Source organism: Frieseomelitta varia, unplaced genomic scaffold (genome assembly GCF_011392965.1).
Source record: "Frieseomelitta varia isolate USP_RPSP 00005682 unplaced genomic scaffold, Fvar_1.2 scaffold_502, whole genome shotgun sequence".
Classification (NCBI taxonomy): domain Eukaryota; kingdom Metazoa; phylum Arthropoda; class Insecta; order Hymenoptera; family Apidae; genus Frieseomelitta; species Frieseomelitta varia.
The window spans coordinates 21,829-42,033 of NW_025110260.1; the positions used below are offsets into that span (position 1 = coordinate 21,829).

Below are 20,205 nucleotides of genomic sequence, written 5' to 3' on the forward strand. Positions count from 1 at the left end.
TATTCGATATTTTCTGAACAAAAAAAAAAAAAAAGAAAGAAAGTACAAATTCGTCTAAAATCCGCGATCCACTCGTGAAACATTCAAAACTATCCCGCTTAGATTCAAGTACTGCTTACAAATTATATAAAAAAATATTTTTTTAATAAAAGAAATATTATATAAAATATTTTATATTTTACATAACATTTGCATAATGAAATATTATAATTTCAGTTGTATTTACATTTTGTACAAAATGTTTAAATAAATCCATAACTTTAAATTCCTTTTGTAAGATAGTAATAAATTAATAAATATAAAATATTTAAATTTTCTGAAGGATCATTTTGACTGGTTCTGGTAGAACTAGCTTCGTCGAAACGTCGGTAGTTCTAGTGTTAATATTTCATATAATATATAATATTGTATATATTTTTTTTAATATTATATATATATAGAAATATTTGTAAAGAATTTAACGATCGAAGGTTCGAACCAACTTGTGAGATACTTAATCCCATCTCTAGCAATGTTCGCAAGAGCTCGTGCCCCATCTTCCTCCATCGATACTATCGTCTCTTTTTCTACTTCCTCTCTCCTGCGCGCGCGCGTGCAACGTTATCCAGTAATTGTCCCGTGCTCGCCATGCGTGCAACTCTTCCCTGTTTTCTACGGAACTACTCGCTCGAGGCCGAATATACCGGTATAAATGACACACCCACGAATTCGCCTGTCTCCTCTTCACCAACGCTATATCAATCGTTTTTCAATGATTTCCCAGTTTCATGTATTTTTCGCTTCCGTCATGTCGATCATACATTAGCGAGGAGGAATAGGTTTGGTTAACTCGGGGAAGGTTAACGCATACCGGATGTGTATTTCCACTGACAGCCATTAATTCACGAATAGCACGATATTCCGCTGGAACGACGCTCTATACTTATCGACTCTCCCTCTATACTTTTCCTACTTGTAGAATTCCGCAACATTTCATTCGGGAATACACGGAAAAGTGGGTCATTGTTTATGTTCCATTAAATGCGCGACCATTCCCAGCGAAAGTATAACGTTTTGCTCGCAGCTTCTACGGAAAGGTATATTTAATTGGATCGATATCGCAATCGGCGACCAAATGCAAACCGGTTTATCCGCTCGTGACTTATGCCGTTTACAAGGGGACGAAGTTAATTCGCTGACTCTTTTGGATAAATTTGTCGTCTGTTCATTGACATTGGATAAGCGAATGGTAAGTTTCATCTAGAACACCTAGTAGATACTACGTGGTCTATCATGTGAGACTAATAAAATCTACTAATACTTAGGATTAAAGTTATTAAGATGGTGTCATTTTATTTGAATAACGTTATAAGAACGGTATTTGTCTTGTTTATTACTTGATACTATGCGGTTCACTGAGACTAAAGATTAAAGTTTGCAGATTACAAGAGTTGAGATTAAAGTCACTAAAATGGACAACATGTCGCTTTATTTGAATAACATTATAAGAACGGTATTTCTCTTGTTTCTAACACCTAATATTACAGTTTAATATAATGCTGCAGTTTACCGAGACTAAAGACTGAAGTCTACATATTGTAAGATTAAAGTCATTAACATGAACATATATTTTATTTGAATAACATTAGAAGAATGGTGTTTCTCTTGTTTCTAATCCTATTTAAAACACCTAAATAGGCACATTCGCAAAGGAAAGTAAAAAAAAAGAAGTAGAAAATTTCTGTTTCTGTTTAACACCAAAACTATCAAGAACTAAAGCATAAAAATTTTCATCAGAGATATTGAAGCGAAAAAAAAAAAGATATTATACAATAGAATACACAAGCTTCTATTTACCTAATAAATAGTTCTTAAAAAATCATTTGAATCTCTAAAAATACATGGTTTTACATCTATAATATATATGTGACAAAAATTATGAATGAGTCATTTTGACTATATCAATAGTTCTATCAATACTCGTATTTTTCAAGTAACTTCAAGCAAAGAAACCGATCCGAAATCCAACCTATCTCAATAAGTCTGAAACAAGTCTGCAGACAAATTCGAAAAACGAACGAGAACAAGGAAGAGGACAGTGTCCGCGTGAAAGTAGTCTTGAAAAATACAACGTAACGAAGCAAACAAAGTGGAGGAATTCGCGGAAACGTTCGTCGGCGTGGCAACGATTCAGGAAAAATGGGGAAAAAAAGAAAAGAGAAAAAAGTGGAAACGCACGAGGAAACTGACACGCGTGGTGAGCCCCGGTCGGTGAGACGTATACGTTACTCGCGTTACCCGCGAGGCAAATGCGCATGCGCGTGCGCGCGTTACCGCTACGAAAAGGAGCACGCGCATGCGCTTGCGCATGCGCGCGCACGGGCGAGCGATTTTCTCTGCGCGAGAAAACTCCGTGTTGACACCGGATCGACTCGCCCGTTTGTGTTATCGATCTTCTCGAGAAATTCCGGCCTCGCGATTAAAAGCTTCATTCAAATGCACTTTCGAGTGCCATCCACGCCCCGCTAATGGACGCACTTTTCGTCCCTTTGCCAACTCGCTCGGCCATTAAAGATTATTCACTTTAGAGATACTCGGTTAATTATCGGTCAAACGAAACTGTCGCTTCTCGTTCTCGCGATAGTCAATTCGCGACGATCAGCTGGCGTAGAGGAACGCCTCTTATGAGACGTTAAAGGTACTCAGAGAACGTACTCGATAAATATGTACAGTTAGTTCCACGAGTGAGGTACCTACATATCACTATGTTTTGTAATTCTAAAACAACGAGTTCGTTATCTACTTTCATGTCCAAATTGCGTTGTTCTACGAGGTTAATGATATTGATTTAACACTTTTCCGCTCCACCGAACATTGTATCAGATAGAATCACAGCATAACTGTTGATAATTTCGACTGATGTAACTTTGTTTAAGAAATAATAGAAAAATCAAACTTTTACACTATCTTAATAAAAAAAAAAAAATTATATTTTTATCTATATCTTTCCCCATATATTTCCTCGTCCAGAAAAACATCATAATTGAATTTCTTAAAGCTGGATATTCAACGAACAAATTCTCCAAGACTAGATTCTCTTCTCACAAACGCTTACACACTTCATAAATACTGATAAAAAAAAAAAAAAAATGCCAACAAGTGCTCGAATACTTTCGCCAGCTACCGCGGCACCGCTAGATGCAATAAAAATCGAAGGAACAGAGACACGAGTCCGATCCTCTAAGCCCCGAGAGACGGTCAAAAATTCGGAAGTAGTTAAATATTTCACGACCGAGTTCTGCTCACGTCAGTGAAAAAAAAAAAAAAAAAAAAAAGACGGGAAAGAAGATGCGTTCTGTCTTCAATTTTCTTTCTTCCTCTTCCCTTCGTTCGCGTTTTTTCGGAATGATCGACAAGCTGATCCGACAGTAAAAATGGATTTGTGTTCGACGTGTGAAATTTTATAGCATCTTTCTTGATCCTGTTCCCAATGGGTGCTCGAGTGCAATCGAAATTTAGAGCGTTTGTAAAACTCTGTGCTCCGTCTGTTACGGGGAGATCTCCTCACGCTGGGTGGGGGTACGTTCCGCGTTATTTGAAGGGGGGGAAACCGCAAGGTTTTAGCACTTCTCGGAGAAGAAGAAAATACATTTTTCAATATGCATGTAATATTTAATATTTAATCCTATTAAATGGAATGTTTAATAAAAATACATGTAACATTTAATATTTAATGAAATTCGTATTTTCTCGTGTATCGAAATTGAAATTGAACTGGGAATTTGTTAAAACTGATCCCTCCCCCCTTCTTCAATTTGTTTTTGAGCCAGTTGACATTCATATTTTTCACGCGAATTTGTTTCACTGTGAAATGCACCGAGTATCCGGTTTCAATATCTACAAATGCAAATTACCCGCGAACTATCTGTTATACAGGGTGGGCTAAAAATCACTTCCTACTAAAATAAATCCGTAATTTTTTTTAATCTTTTCTTTCTTTTGCAGATTTTTAAAACGTATATTTAAAAAGAATCATGTTTGAAATTTAATTTAAAATTAATAAAATTAGTTCTTTCTTCTATTTTGATGTTTTATTAAAAAAAAAAAAAAAAAAAAAAATAGGTGGGAAGGAACTGTTGACCCGTCTATCTATACAAAAGAAATAGTTTAGATAAGAGGGATTCATAATCTGGTGCGACAGAGTTGAGCAAACGACAATCAATCAAGGACAAACAATTGAAACTTTTTCCAATAATCTTTAGCCGCAATTAACGATCGCACTGCAACTTAATCGTTGATTGTTAATCATAAACAACGATTAAATTTCTCCTTTTAGTAAGAAACTTCGCTACGAACGATTAAATAAAAACTCTCGATCGGTAATTGCGATCAAAGATTAAAAGCTTTCTTACTTCGTTATCTTAATCGTTAACGTTGTCTTTCGGGTATTAGTTTTTATTAATCTGAGTGAAACTAAAAATTTTGATGGATTAATGCTCGAAATTTGTAGCCCAAGTATTATAGATCTTTCGTAGACGAACGCGTAGAGGTCACATGAAAGTCACCTTCACGCTTTTAAACGGAATAATACCGCAGCATTAATCGATGCATTATTAATGATGCACTGATCGATGCGAGCTCGTTATTCTGTATGAGAAAAAAAGAACGTATCAACTTACTTGTGTCGAAAAATTATTATTAGGCTGCGGATTTTTATGCGAAATTTTCATTTGTGGAAACAATGCATTTAAATTGCAAATAATGCTTATAATACATAAAGACAAAATGACTAATAAATGAAATTTATTTTAAAGTAATATCTAATAGCTGTTATAATTGATACTCAATAGATGAAACAAACCTCTATCTAGATTCCAGATTCTCTAATTATTTTTCGCAGAAATATAAATTTCCATTAAAAAAAAATCCGCAGACTAATTTAGGAGTTCTTTTTTTTTTTTTTTAGAGAAATTTCAACTTCGATTTTATGAAATGTATGCATGAAAGACGAGAACAGTATGAAAACAAAGATATTGTTTTTCCTTACAAAAAAATATTGTCTTTCGTTTACGATGAATTTTATAGGATTAAGGTTAAAATATCTCTTCTAAGCTAGTGATCTTTCGACATAAATATTTTAATGCAATTTCATAATAACGAGCTGCATCGATTAATGCACGTTAAAAAAAAAATACATCATTCCATTTAGAAGCATGGGGATGACCTTCGTATGACCTCTACGCGTTCTTCTACAAAATATCTCGGTACTTATACCACAGAGTTAGGCATTTGGAATTTTAAAATTGATGATTAAAATTCTTTTTAGCGTAATTAATGTTTACGACGAATAAAATTAATTCTTGAGAAATCTGATTTAATGACTGATTTAATCGATAAGTAAAATTAAGTCGCTGATTGTTGATTAAAAGGAAAAATTTTCTTCATGCGTTTGTCTACGAAAAAGAAAAAAAAAGAAGTACGTCGAAATTCGAAACAATTCACTTCTTATTTAAACTATCTATTTGTATAAAAGATAATTTACGACTAATTTGCATTTAAAACATTTTTAAATTTCATTAGTACCATAACTTGATTCTTATGATTATATTGAGTTTTAAAGTTTGAAACATATGTGTATATAAATATAAATATAAATATATATATATATAAATATAAATATATATATATATATATATATATATATATAAAGAATCTTCAACACAATGCACTCTCTCGAAAACCTGTATAAACGTAGAAATTAATTCGCTGCCTTTTTAGATAAACTTGTTTATTTATTTTTTGGTTTGCTTTCAGATCTAATTCTAACAGGAAATTGTCTATTTTGAATCAAATCCTTCTTGTATTTGAGCTCGATGTTTTCACTCAACAATTGTTCAAACTCATCGAACTTTCAATTTTCAGATTTTTACACTGAGATATTCCTGATCGGATACATCTAAATTACTACTGTGTAATTGAAACTCAAAAAGGATATAAACGTTCCTTTCAACAATCTGCAACGTACTTTTATAAACGTCACAACTCGTGCTTTAAAAATCAACGCAGATACACCGAATTAATTTCTACAGTTAATACGGAATTAGTACAATATTTAATATCCGAGAAGAAAATGGAAAATTGTGTCTTTACCAGTACAGACACATGTATATATAAATTCCACTTATATTTGAAACGTTGTATTTAATTCATGCTCTCATGGTTAAATCCTTCTTGGTTGAATCCACTTATCCGAACATAAACTCCTATTATACGAACGAAAAAATGATAACGCGCAGAATCAGTGGGCTCCTATTGTACAGAGTGTTTCACGTAGAATGTTACAACTTATTTTCTCTCGGAAGCTGTCACAAATAATGACTTTTGAAATTTTAACGCTGTAAATATGCGCGATGGGACCATATTTCAATACGACGAAAAGAAAAAAACAATTGTCTGCATCAATAACCCGAAGGCTGATAGTTAGCAGTAGAAAAAAATATGGTAAAATTAATACAAAAATAAATACATAAAAAATGAATAAAAAAACAACTCAAGAAAATTCGTCTACAATTTTTTTAGCTGTACTAAATGAAAAAAAAACATCTTTCCGAATATACGAATAATTAATATGCCATTGCACTTTTAAGAAATATTTTTAGGATTGCACTCCTTCATCTTTGAAAAAATGTTAGCCCCTCTGCGCCATTTAACGCGTGAAAATTTCAAATCGATGTAGACAATTGTTTCGGAGAAAACAGTTCGTAACATTTTACGTGAAACACCCTGTATGATAACTATTTGTCCTGCAACAAGATATACGCAAAGAAAGTTCCACTGCAAATTGAGGACATTCGAGGACATAAGTGCAATAAGAAGGTGAGGTTATTTCACGCCCAAGTCAACATTAGAACGTGTATTCATTAATGGAAATTTTAAGAAGAACGGTCGACTAACGTTAACACTAATGACAGTTGTATTCTTGGAACGTTATTTTCTCTTAACTAATGATTTTGCACCCACGCCCCTCGGCTACATCTCAGATTTGATATCAAATTCAACATGATGATTCATATCGAATACTTTCATGTGATTCACTACAGCGCTAATGAAATTTGAAAGTATTTAATGCAATATATACATATATACGAAACAGTTATATTCTTCAGGTGACTTTCAAATTTGATTGTCACGGTCATAACAGTCGTTTGAATGAAATTTCGAAATGTTCGAAACACCGCGTACGATGTATGCATATTCGCGAAAGCGTTGCATATTAAACGTTGAAATACATTTTTGTTAGCGGAACCGCTGTATATGTGTTACCTTTCTAACCCAGAAACTGCAATCGCGACGGATTCCTGGTCTCGGTTTTCGCGACAGAAAACGCAATTAGCGTGTCGTGTAACGATGACATGTAAACTCGCGCGGACGCGAAGAACAGGTATCGGGGGCCACTCTCGTAGCGAAACAGTCGAACGAAAACTCATTTCTCTGCCGGTCCCGGGAGAGATAGAGAGGCCCCGTGCAACGCCCGAGGAATAAAACGCCGTGATTGCGCAACAATCGAACGACGGACGGGACACGAGCGAAAGATGGCTTTGAAAAGCAACGTCACCGCAAGAGTGGAAAAGAAAGGAAAGAAAAAAAAAAAAAAAGAGCAGTAAGAGCAATCACCTTCCGTATCGACGGTGATCCAGCGACGACGATCGATGATTAACTGTAACCAAGCCAGCTTACGAGTCGCACTGCGATTTCGGGCACGGATAATCGAGCATCCTCGAGATCCTCGATGATTCGAGGACGAACTCAGCTGCCATCTGGCTCCTCTTTGTCTCGATCTGCCGGTAAGGACAGCCCGGGCACGAGAATCACTAACGGTCACACATGCAAAAACAGCGAGCGACAACACAGAGGAGAAGACACTAATAATGATCGAGGCACCGAAAGAAGTCGGATATATATTGCACACGGAGATGAGACGAAACGAAAGTAGGTGTCCAGGAGGAGGAGGAGGAGGGGGAGGAGAAGAGAGTACGACGACGTCCGCTGGTACGTAAAGAAACGCGGTATTCACGCGGCGAACTATACGAAGTATACGCGAAACTAAAATGGGAGGTTAGAGGAACGACGGGAGCGCGCGAAATGCCGCGGAACCGCTGGCACGTATGCACGGTTCCGTACTAGCCGAGGACCGAACGTGACAGCGGATACATTCGAAGGTTAGATCCCCTCGGTTCGTGTGTACTGTTTGTGCCTCTCGCCGAGTTCTCTTCGCTGTCTACCTCCCCTCTCTCTTTCTACCTATCTGTGTTCGTCTCCGTTACACACTAGCGGCGACCTGAACGGTTTACCTGGCGAACGCCGGAATCGCACGAGAAAGCACGAAATCGGCCGACGATTTTACTTACGACCGACGTTTGAATCCTTTATACTGGACAACTCTCGAGAGGGTAACATTGCAAAGCTGTTTCTGATAAATAACCTGCGACGAAGGAGGTTATGGATTTGTTGATGAAATAGTATTAATTTTTGTTGTTCCACGTTGTCGATTGTCACACACCCTGCATATTTCCAGAACAACCTAATTTTTTTGTGGAAATATTAGATTTATTGTTGATTCAATACGACACTTACTGCAAATAAATACTCAGGAGACAATATATCTTCCGTCAGAAAAAAGAACAAAACTCACTCTGACGCGAACCACGTTTCACCTTTCCGAAGTTACACGAGTAGATTAACGAACTTTCGGAACAGTTGCGACAATCGCAACATCAATAATTGATCGATGCTATTCACAATCGATCGACAATCTACAATACTACGCTATTCAGACTCAGTTTCATTATTGCACAATAAAGTCGCTTAACTTCTTTATTCTTTATTTACAACCATTATTTGTTTATCTCAAGTTGTCACAAATAAAAATAGATGTTAAATTATTCCTCTAGTAAACGAATTGCGAGGAAGAAGGTTATGTTGAATCGTCTGAGTTTGTAAATATTGTAGACCGATATAATCATGTTAAAATAAACAGACAAAATGTTCTCTCAGAAGATATTATACATTTCAAACAGAATTTACTTTAACGCGAATCACGTTTTAGCTTCCAAAGACACGAGTAGACTAACGAACTTTCGGAACAATTGCGATAATCGCAACATCGATAATTGATCGATGATATTCACAATCGATTGACAATCTACAGTACTACGCTATCCAGACTCAGTTTCATTATTGCACAATAAAATCGCTTAACCTCTTTATTCTTTATTTACAATCATTTTTGTTTATTAGTTTTCACAAATAAAAATGGATATTTAATTATTCCTTTGGTAAACGAATTCCGAGGAAAAAGGTTATGTTGAGTCGTTTGACTTTGTAAAAATATTGTAGATCGTAGATCGACATAATGTCACTAAGATAAACAGACGAAATTTTTCCTTACCGTAAGGTAAATGTTCTCTCAGAAGATACATGTATTTTTCCCAAAAGAAGAAAATTCACTTTGACGCGAATCGCGTTTCATCTATCCGAAATACGAGTAGACTAACGAACTTTCGAAGCAATTGCGATAATCACAATGTCAATAATCGATATTATATACAATCGATGGACAATCTATAATTTATGCTAGATACACAGATTCTAAGGCACCGCAGTGCTGAAATTCAGTCTTATTCAGTCTTAAATTACGAAACTCCGAATATTTATACAATTTCATTCCTTAGTAAACATAATTAGAAGAAAAAACCTAAACTAGAGAACTTACTGTAATGAATAAATTTTTTGCATATTATACACATGTCTGAACACTTTTGCGTCTTTAACCTATAAATATTTTGTATCTATAACCTATAAACTCACAACACGATAAAATTATTCGATTTTCCCATATTTTATATACAAGTTTTTCATTTATTAAAATGCTCCCGCAGATTAAAATAATTGTTGTAAAGTATTTCTAAAATGTACTCACCCATTTTGTTTCCACTCCTTCTCCGCACTCGCAGACATATCGTCCGTGACTCGATACACTGGGAAAAGAAATAAATCGATTAATCGACAAACAGATCAATGTTTCCATCATGGATCCCTAACTATTGGAACTGACACTTGAAAATCGGATTTAAAAACAAAACAGATTTATGATCAGTACATAATACTTAATATTTGCAAAGGTAGTAATATATGCAAACGTATATAAAGTATATGTATAATATATATGTACATTGGATATATATATAGTACGGTATGTATGCATAAGATATAACATATAAGACATAAGTATATAAGATATATGTATATAAGTATATATGTTCAAAGAACTCACAATTTATTCTGTAATATTTTATATATTATTTTATATATCGAATAAGATGTATTTGTTTTTTTCTAGCGAAGAAAATCGTTCTAAAGAAGAAAAATCTTACAGTTCGATGAAAGATAGGTTAAAGTTTTTTAATGTATGTTCATGTACTTATCTCATCTTATTTACACTCTGTCTCTTACAAAATGCTTCTTTCGTAACAGGAGATGTTTTGCTATGAGTTTTCCCGAAAAACAATTCTATAAGTGAGCATCAAGTACCTGATATATATACTGAATGACTTCTGATTGACTGGCATTTTCCAGCGTACTGCCGTTGACTTGTAGAATTTCGTCGGCCACTTCCAACGTGTCCGCGTTGTCGGCCGGGGAACCTGTATCACATTTCAAACAATTCCGGCAAGTTAACTAAACGAACACACTTTCACAAGTACTTCAAGAAATAATAATCAGAGTAATTCAATCGTCGAATGATTTACGAGTTGAACGTTCGTGCACGTAGAAAGGGGGAGAAAGATAGAAAGAAAGAGAGAAAGAAAGAAACCAATTTCTGATATATAAAAGAACGAGTCTTAAGTGGAGAAAGATGATACGCGAGCAGACAGTAGATGAAACTATACAGACTATGCAGGACGAACGGACAAGCCAATTCGTTTGTATGTCAATGATTACACATGATAGCGTCCTCGAGAAAAAAACACGAGAAACAAAAGAGAGAAAGGGTTTCACAGTTCACGCCTACGTGCTTGACAAGCAGCTTCGCTGACGCTCATTAAACTGTATGTAGCTGGTGCTAATTAAAAAAAAAGAAAAAAAAGAAAAAGGAAAGAAGAAGAAAAAAAAAGGGAGGAAAGGAATATGTTTGTTAACTTTGCGACAGTAAACAGACAGCGAAGGTTTGTTAATGACACAGTCATCGATGCTCACCGTACAGTTTGATCTTGTCATTGTGGTTGATCAATATGATAATATATCCCCCTAGATCGACCATTTTTCCTGGCTTCGACGATAGACGGCTGGTCTACTCGATTACAAGGAGAGAGCGATGCTTCAGGCGAATCTTGACGCGACGTGCACGATTAAAGTCGATGATAGGCGCAGCCGCCCCATCACCGAAAAAACGATTCGCCGATATTCAACGTCGTTACCGCGTGCCATTCTTTCCATTTTCTCTTGCATCTTCGCATCTCATTTTACGCATCCATCGAGGTATCACGATCTGTATATCCTACGAACAATACCCACGTTTTCTTAAATGTAAACGCATTCTATCTCTTCCTCTTCCTCCCTTTCGATCCTTTCTCTTTCTCCTCTTTTTATATTTTTCTCTGTTATTTTCTTTCTTTTTTTTTTTTCTTTTGTTTCAGGTTTTAGCCTAGAGTCAAGATCTTTCGACAATGGGTTTGGCACAGTTTTCGGTCGGCTGATTCGAACCGATGCAATTGTCGAGCAACCCCGGGAACTTTCAACTTCACTAACAATTATCTAAGGCTGCTATAGTTACGTTACACCGATTAAACGACTAAAACGACGACGAAGAACTAGCGGCGGATATTCCTTAAAAAACGTTGCTAACGAACACGTAGCGTGCTTCGAGCATTCCTCTTGGCGAGAAAGAACGGTTGGTGTTATACTTTCGGTAGGATCGGCTGCAAGCTTGAAAAATGTCGTTCCTCTTTCTCCTGGTTTCCTCCTTTGTATATATTTTAATACAAGTACGAGGGATCTGTAACGGAGCTTCCTTTAACTAGTTTGTTTCGTTTCAGTTTAATGCTTAATACACCGATGCAAAAGAGTTCTGGAGGAAACCCTCACCGGGGCCCCGATCGTAGGGCCCCCCCTACATCCTTGCAACGAAGACACGTTTCTCAAATGGCATCAACAAAATTCAGAATCCCTCGAGTCCTAGCTTATTGATTAGAGCTTTCACTGAACGCGACTCCTCGCTCGCTTCGGGCATCCTGGCTAGTTGCATCCTTGGTTGCACGAGTCTGTCTGATTGTGGGTAGCATTCGGGAACCACGAACGAGCCTCGATTCGTCGAGACCGAACGAACACGGACTATCCTCATGCTAACTTCCCCTCACTTTCGTCGACGGTGGGCTCCAATTAAACGCATGTCCTCCTCCTCCTCGTCGGATAGAGTCTCATTGCACGGGGAAGCACCGCTGTTTTTACGTGCGTCGTTGCCTCTCGCTCGCTGTTGTCTACATCATCCTCGCTGTATGCCTCCCTCGGCAAAAGATATACTTACGACATCTCGATCGTCTGCAGGATCAAAAGAGCTCTTTCACCGATTATTCTTGTTATTCCCGACGAGCCGCTCTCGGGGAATTTACGGTTACTGCCGTGACGATTAACGTGTCTCCTCTTCCTTTAGATCTCGCGAACTAGCTGCAAATTCGGCCACCCCAGTTCAGTTCCAGAAGCACATCACCTTTTCTTTATCGCATTCGATTATACGAGCTCGTACTCGGACTCTGAAACACGATCCATTCGCGTCGATTCACTACACTGTGGAACTGACCCCTTGCGAAAGTCGTCCTGTCCGTTTCCCGCGACACCGGAGCTTCGAAGTGTATTGTCGAGGATGGGTGTGAACCTGTGCGTGTTAACCGACGGCGGCAGCAGCCCTGACATCGCTTGTCGTCCGCTGATCTCCATCCCTCGCCGCGAAGCGGCGGCAGTGGCGGCTGCCACCGCGCCGTCGTCACTCCCGTGGCGGTAATCCCTCCATCTTCGACTTGGCAATACTCTATCAATTCGTCCCTTTCGCCTTTTGCTTCGTCAACTCTCGTAGAAAATTCTTCCCTTTGCTTTTTAGTCAAATTCGCGTCAACGATACGAGTTTTTATCATTTTACTATAGTAGGAGCTATCGTTACTCTGTATACTATATTCACGCTTGCATGAATTTGATGCTTGTAAGTAAAATGCACGTATTTCTTATTGTTTACAGTGACTGTGTAAATGGAGAATAATTTGATTATATATATGGATCAGACTTATCAATGGAGCGTACTAAGAAATTTAAAGTAAGAGACTGGTACTATGAACGAACGAGTGATGTTTCATAAAAGAAGGAAAAGACAGTTGTTGAGTTTGATAATAAAAAAAGTCGTCTTGATAATAAAAAGAGATAAATAACGTGTGAACGAAATGTCAAATATGCAATTTAGCAACTTTGAATTTGCGTTTCGAATAATGTTCGTTTATACACGGCCATTCATGTACGCTGGATGTGTAAAAACGTGCCCGCGCACGAGCTATAGAATAGGAGACCTCTTTGAGAAGAAAAGAGAAGACCGACTGACATAGCGCGTGATCAATATAAGGGATGCTGACTTCATAATTTCTTTTCTACTTTCGACGCTATTGTCTTTCAGCTCTCGTCTTTTACAATATTAATTAACATTGGCTCAGTTAATTTGGAAACATCTTTCAGACAATGTTTCTGAGGGAGTGATAAAAAATTTATTCCAAGCTTTTTATATTTCAGTTACACGTGAACATGGTTATGGTAATTTCCCAGATGTGACATTTAAATTTAATAAATGGAAACTTCTAGCTGGATATAAGCTGTCATTAATTATCGTGTTTTGAATGTTCTGACGTAAGTGCATTATACAGTGGATAATGATGCATTAGAGTTGTGTTATGTGTAGATGTCGCTGTTACGCGAGTTTTGATCACAAATATTTAAGGTATTTTGTTAGAATACGAGTTTAAATCTCGTTTATGATTGAAATAACATTGTGATTCAAAAACGTCACAGTCCAGAGTATACTACAATAATTCAATAGCTGATAAAAATGGACAGCTAACGAAGATGAAACAGCTGATAAAAGTTCTGTGATAATGCCTGACTCATTGTTAGTACATGACCTTAGGCAATAGACGCCTATGTTTGTTATAAATTGATGCAATATTCCTTTGTGTTCGAGTGAACGTGGTTCGAAACTCTGATGCCTGAGTTTTTGAGTTTCCATAGACGTCAATCATTGAGTTTCCATATGAAGAAATAAATTTATCAAGCATCACCGTGATTGCTACACAGTGAATGTGATTTTAGTTCTTAATTAACAAGAAATGGCTTTATCTATTGGATTTGTTGCTTTATCTCTGCTTTCTGTGACAGTAGCCAACGTTATTTATTATCAACCTGAGGCTGTACATCTTGCTTATGGAGGTAAATATTACTTTAAATTAATTATCTTTTTACCATATTGCTTCTTCAATAGATTTCTGTAATAATTATTGACAAATATCGAAGAAATACATCCTGTATCTTCCAGATAATATTCATGATATCGTTGTAACATGGAGCACTAGAAACAATACTGAAGAATCAATTGTAGAGTATGGAATAGGAGGATTAATTCTAAAAGCTCAAGGAAATTCTTCTGTGTTTATTGATGGTGGGAAGGAAAAACAGAAGCAGTATATTCATAGAGTATGGTTAAGAAATTTGGAACCTAATTCTAAATATAGTAAGTAATTTTTTACTTATTTATCAGATTTTATATCAACCATATACATATATATATATATATAAATTTTTTAGTTTATCACTGTGGTAGCAAATATGGATGGTCTAATGTATTTTACCTAAAAACTGCGCCCGAGGAATCAGCACAATGGTCACCTCACATTGTTATCTTTGGTGACATGGGCAACGAAAATGCTCAAAGTTTACCCAGATTGCAAGAAGAAGCACAACGTGGATTATACGATGCAGCAATTCATATCGGAGACTTTGCATATGACATGAATACCGATAACGCACGTGTTGGGGATGAATTCATGAAACAAATAGAAGAAGTGGCTGCATATTTGCCATATATGACAGTACCTGGTAACCATGAAGAGAAATATAACTTCAGTAATTACAGGTCAGAATTTCAAGCTCAAAATTATCAATTCATTCATTTATAATTTCTTCGTTGTTAGTATAAATATGCTGTTAGGTCTCGTTTCACAATGCCTGGAGATTCTGAAGGTCTATGGTACAGTTTTAACGTAGGACCAGTTCACTTCATAGCAATTGAAACAGAAGCTTATTATTTTATGAATTATGGTATAAAGCTACTTGTTAAACAATATGAGTGGTTAAAAAAAGATTTAATAGAGGCAAATATACCAGAGAATAGGTAAGTTTTCCATGTTTTTTTCTTTTCATGATACAACAGAGATTAATAACAATGCTTCAAAGGATACAAAGGCCGTGGATAGTTGCGTTTGGTCACAGACCAATGTACTGCAGTAATGCTAATTCCGATGATTGCACTAATCATCAAAGTCTAGTCAGAGTTGGATTGCCAATCGTAAATTGGTTTGGCCTCGAGGATCTGTTTTTTGAGTACAAAGTAGACTTATTATTATGGGCTCATGAACATAGTTACGAACGTTTGTGGCCCATATACAATTTTAAGGTAATCTACCGTCGTAAAAAATACCACCATCTTAAATTCGTCTAAAATAAGAAAAATGAAACGACTCTAGGTACAAAATGGTAGTTATGAAAATCCGTATGAAAACTACAAGGCACCTGTACATATAATAACAGGATCAGCGGGATGCAAAGAAGGTCGTGAAAAATTTGTTCCACATAAGCCGGAGTGGTCTGCGTACCGTAGTTCGGATTACGGATACACTAGGATGAAAGCGTATAATCGGACTCATCTTTATCTCGAACAGGTATTGTATAGTACGGAAAAAGAAAGAGGTGAAAGGAATGTTTGTTACTAATTGTTCAACAATATGTTAATAGGTATCCGATGACAAGGAAGGTGCAATTTTAGATCATGTTTGGCTTACAAAGGACAACGTCTTGCCGTCGTACAATATGGACCTTCTTGAAAATAAAATATAAAACAAAGTGTAGAATATAATTTAGGACAAAGTAATTGAAACGATATACAGATATAACTTTTATCGTCTTTCTTTTTCGACAATGTATCATGCTCTTTGATGGTAAATAGCAAAACTGCGTATGTGCCACCAATTTTAAACAATTGATTTTTTTTAATTCTATTGTAAAAAATTTCCCCCTATTCCTTCCTGTGTAAAAACGGATAAACTACAAAAATTTGCTAATTACAAATGAGATGGAAATTATTAATAATGCGTACGTACAATATAATCCTTTAATTGTTAAAATATAAATATATGTATATATGATCATTGTAGCATATAATATTAATAATATAATATTAGGGTAGCATTTCATATTTCCATCTGATTCTCACATTAAATCATTATTTGTCAATGATACATGAATGATGCGATTCGTACTGAGGAGAAAAGAACACTTTCAAATTCGACAGTAATAGTATAACAAAGAAACGCTTTCTTTCGCAGCTAGAAATTGATTGCAAATTTTTATACTAATTCAATTAAAGCTATTAATGTTTCTATGCTTCTACTTTTAAAATGGAAAATCCATTGCCCATTGACTGGCTCCTTGCCAAGTGTAATTTGCTATTTTGGCTTTCGCTATAATATTTGACTAATGAATTTAAAAAAATAACCAGGAACTGCTTTTCTATAAATTATTGCGATAAAATTGACAACGAAGCCAGAAAGTATCGAATACCATCCTTATTAAAAAAAAAAAAAAGAAAAAAAATAAATAAAAAAAAAAATGAAACTGTAGCTACGATTATCAAATATCGTTCTTCTATATAGAAGAAACATGCCACTCTTTATGACGTAACACAGTTTAGGGGATAAGCATAACTTTTTCACTTCTCTTATTTTGTTTTCGATTTAAACAAACATCCAATCCCCGTTATATCACCGCAAACCTACTCAGCAGGTATAAATATTAATTTAATTGGATCCTATAGTACATAACTTTTTCATGTACAATTTTAATGAGTATGTGCATGCATGCGCATGTACACGCACACATACGCGAATCTGCCATTGGAGATATGTGTTAAAACCTTATAAAGATGCACAAAAAAGCATCATAAATTAGCGAAAATAACTGATATTTCGATTTATCTGCGTTAAAAAAAATTCTTCCAAATTGGTAGACAAATTGCGAATATTCGTCATAATCGAATGTCTGACTTTTTTTATGCATTTAGCCATACATCTCATTACGTAAACAAAGGAAAAGCTTGACACTGTCAGTGATTAATGGAAACAATGGAAGAGGTTGCTGCTGAGTGACTTTCCTGATAGGAAAATTGGGGGAAATGCTCTTGCTCTTCAGCTATTGAATTTAAACCAGCCCCACTACCTAAAAATCCTTGATCAGGTGGCGTAAGCTCGACGCTCTCACCCGTAAATTCACTATCAAAATATCGGGTATCTGTATCAGACGTTACTTGAGGCTTAAAAGGAGGAGGAATTTTTTTCTGTACAAGATCCGACCAATCAATTGACGAGAAAAATGCATGATCCATAATTTCTTTCGCATCGTTAGGTCCACCACCTAATCTTTTACTTGGATCTTTAATGAGTAATCCTGAAAAAAAGAAGCAGAGAAAGTTTAGAAGTTTAATAACAGTTTCAGAAGACAATTATTCAGTTTACAATTGTCCAATCTACATACCACCAAGCATGTCTTTTGCTTCGTTACTGATTGTTCTAGGAAATCTTACTTCTTCCATTACAATAAGCGTGAAAAGCTTTTCATGGTCTTTATTATAAAAAGGTAATCGGCCACAAATCATTTCATACATAACAACACCGACTCCCCACCAATCTACAGCTCGTCCGTAATCGTTATCCTCTAATACTTCTGGCGCAAGATATTCAGGGGTTCCGCAGAACGTTTTCGTCGTTCTTCCTGAGTATTTGAAATGTCACCGGTATTTTTCGCCATGCATTTAAATTTAGAAATATTTTAAGTATGTACAACGTATTTACCGTACGTTATATCTTCTTTGCACAATCCGAAGTCAGCTATTTTAATGTGTCCATCTTTATCTAAAAGAAGATTCTCTAATTTGAGATCACGGTAAATGATACCCTGCGAATGAAGGTAACCTAAGGCTGAAATGATTTCAGCGCCGTAAAATCGTGTACGATCCTCGCCAAATACGCGGGAGCGTCGCAAATGAAAGAACAACTCTCCACCGTTTACGTATTCCATTACGAAGCACAGCCTGTCCGCTGTTTGAAAGCTATACTTTAACGACTACAAATTAAAAGAAGCATTAATTAGCATTAATATAAACGCGCGCGTGATCGATATAACAAAATGTACAAAAGACGTACAATTAGGAACGGATGATTCGTAGTTCGTAGTACTCTGTTCTCAGTAAGCGTGTGCGCAACCTCGTCCTTACGTATAATAACTTCCTTTCGTAATATTTTAATAGCGTATAAATGGCCCGTCGCCTTTTCTCTACAAAGAATAACCTTCCCAAATGTACCCTTCCCCAGAACTTTCAAGAATTCGAAATTTTCAAGTGTCTGAAACGAAAGATCAGAATGCACGTTATTAAACATAAAACATCTAGCAAATCGACAGCAGAACGACGCTTATTACTATTATGTACGTACTACTTTCTTTTTTCCTGTGCTTTTACTACTCGACGTTCCTTGAACACTAAACTTCGCAGATAGTTCATCGATACTTCCACCATCCACGTCCGACGACACTACTCCAACAGATCCACACGAATCTGACCTACCACCTCCTGAAGATTCCATGTCAACGTCTTCGGACGAAGACGAATGTTGCATTTGCGTAGGCTGTTGTTGAGAGTGTTTTTCACTTGCTAACCTAGCCGCTACGTACCTATAAAAGGGTAGAAAGAAGAATGAAAAGATGAGAAAGAACAGGCTATTGTACAAAACATTTTAAAGAATCTGTAGTTTTAAAAGAAAAATCTCTATATGCTTTAGTCTGAGAAAATGTCTGTCGAACCTAATTGCTGCCACCCAATCCTCCCTTTCTTGCTCCGTTTCCACATGGAACGTCCTTTCTATTACAGCCGCCCATTGCAAACCTCTTATAACAAATGTGTAAGGCTTAGGTCTATCTACAGACATAATCTGACAACCGCGAACAGTGAAGTTGTTCAATGGTTGTGCCGCGGCTGCCATTTGTTGGTCTGGCTTGGCTTTGAACCCAACCAACGTGCCGTCGTCCCTCAAGACAAAATATCTTGACCTCCAATTTTTTATATGTTCTCCTGCAAGCAACAGATGAAAAGAAAAACGCGTATAAATTTCTTAAGCTTAATTTGAAAGAGATCTGACAAACAGTATCTGTCTGGCACAACGATCAAAGCTGGCAATCAAAGTGCAAACAGATACTGTGTCCAATGGTACTCTGTTCTTTTCGTCCTTCTCTCCGAGATCTCCGTGAAAAATAGTTTCATCTTGACGTTCTGTCATTAAAAAGAGGAGCACGCAACAAAGTAGGCGGAGATCATCGCGAGAAGGTGGAAAAACTCGGTCGCTCGGACTCGGGTTCGGAGCCCCGGAACGGAGCAAACGGGCCAAACGAATGTAAATATTATGAGACTGTTCCGTAGTACCGCGTTTTTGCAGCCAGCCTTCCTTGACGACACGCTGACCACCGCCACCGGACGCTGCGACGTTCATCGCTGCGTCCCCCATAGCTCCTTCCTTAATGCGCACTTATGCACACCACGCGGCCGCTTGGTGCTTCTATCCAGCCGGGATATTCCAGGAAAATTATCGAGATACAATACCGAGGATGGCACGAGTGTACAAACTTGAGCAATCATAGATACACGTTTGGCAGGTAAACTCGGCTACACTCTGTGATCGGCGGACACACTAATGCGCACTAACTAGCATTGCCCCCACGTATTTTCGAGATGGCGCGCTGATCGATCGCGAGTAAAGAAGAATTCTCATCGGACGGTGCCCGTCTACTTTCAGTCAGTCCCAGACCATTGATACGGAT

General features: G+C 36.8%; 3 protein-coding genes and 1 long non-coding RNA gene across 5 annotated transcripts in view; 2 read left to right on the plus strand and 2 right to left on the minus strand.

Annotated features, from left to right (window-relative positions):
* Positions 1 to 11,420, minus strand: part of LOC122533182 — a 32,792-nt gene extending 21,372 nt beyond the window's left edge. For both annotated transcript variants that reach the window (XM_043662626.1, XM_043662628.1), the window contains exons 1-3: positions 11,236 to 11,420; positions 10,570 to 10,682; positions 9,959 to 10,016 (exon numbers count right to left, since the gene is read on the minus strand). In XM_043662626.1, coding sequence (XP_043518561.1) covers positions 9,959 to 10,016; positions 10,570 to 10,682; positions 11,236 to 11,299 — 235 coding nt within the window. In that variant the 5' untranslated portion in view covers positions 11,300 to 11,420. The remainder of the gene's footprint in view (positions 1 to 9,958; positions 10,017 to 10,569; positions 10,683 to 11,235) is intronic.
* On the plus strand, positions 10,191 to 11,430 carry LOC122533183. Its single transcript, XR_006307655.1, has 4 exons — positions 10,191 to 10,231; positions 10,379 to 10,445; positions 10,513 to 11,204; positions 11,291 to 11,430. It is a non-coding gene; the product is annotated as an uncharacterized LOC122533183 (long non-coding RNA).
* A 2,514-nt stretch (positions 11,431 to 13,944) lies between these two features.
* On the plus strand, positions 13,945 to 16,318 carry LOC122533181 (acid phosphatase type 7). Its single transcript, XM_043662624.1, has 7 exons — positions 13,945 to 14,496; positions 14,603 to 14,797; positions 14,872 to 15,199; positions 15,275 to 15,457; positions 15,520 to 15,739; positions 15,810 to 16,004; positions 16,078 to 16,318. Exons 1-7 carry the CDS (start codon positions 14,397 to 14,399, stop codon positions 16,177 to 16,179), a joined length of 1,323 nt encoding a protein of 440 aa, XP_043518559.1. The 5' UTR covers positions 13,945 to 14,396; the 3' UTR covers positions 16,180 to 16,318.
* On the minus strand, positions 16,183 to 20,108 carry LOC122533180 (RAC serine/threonine-protein kinase). The gene is made up of 7 exons (XM_043662622.1): positions 19,811 to 20,108; positions 19,195 to 19,462; positions 18,828 to 19,065; positions 18,540 to 18,737; positions 18,189 to 18,459; positions 17,872 to 18,108; positions 16,183 to 17,784 (listed from the first exon to the last, which is right to left on the minus strand). Exons 1-7 carry the CDS (start codon positions 19,890 to 19,892, stop codon positions 17,444 to 17,446), a joined length of 1,635 nt encoding a protein of 544 aa, XP_043518557.1. The 5' UTR covers positions 19,893 to 20,108; the 3' UTR covers positions 16,183 to 17,443.
* Between the last annotated feature and the right edge of the window lie 97 nt (positions 20,109 to 20,205).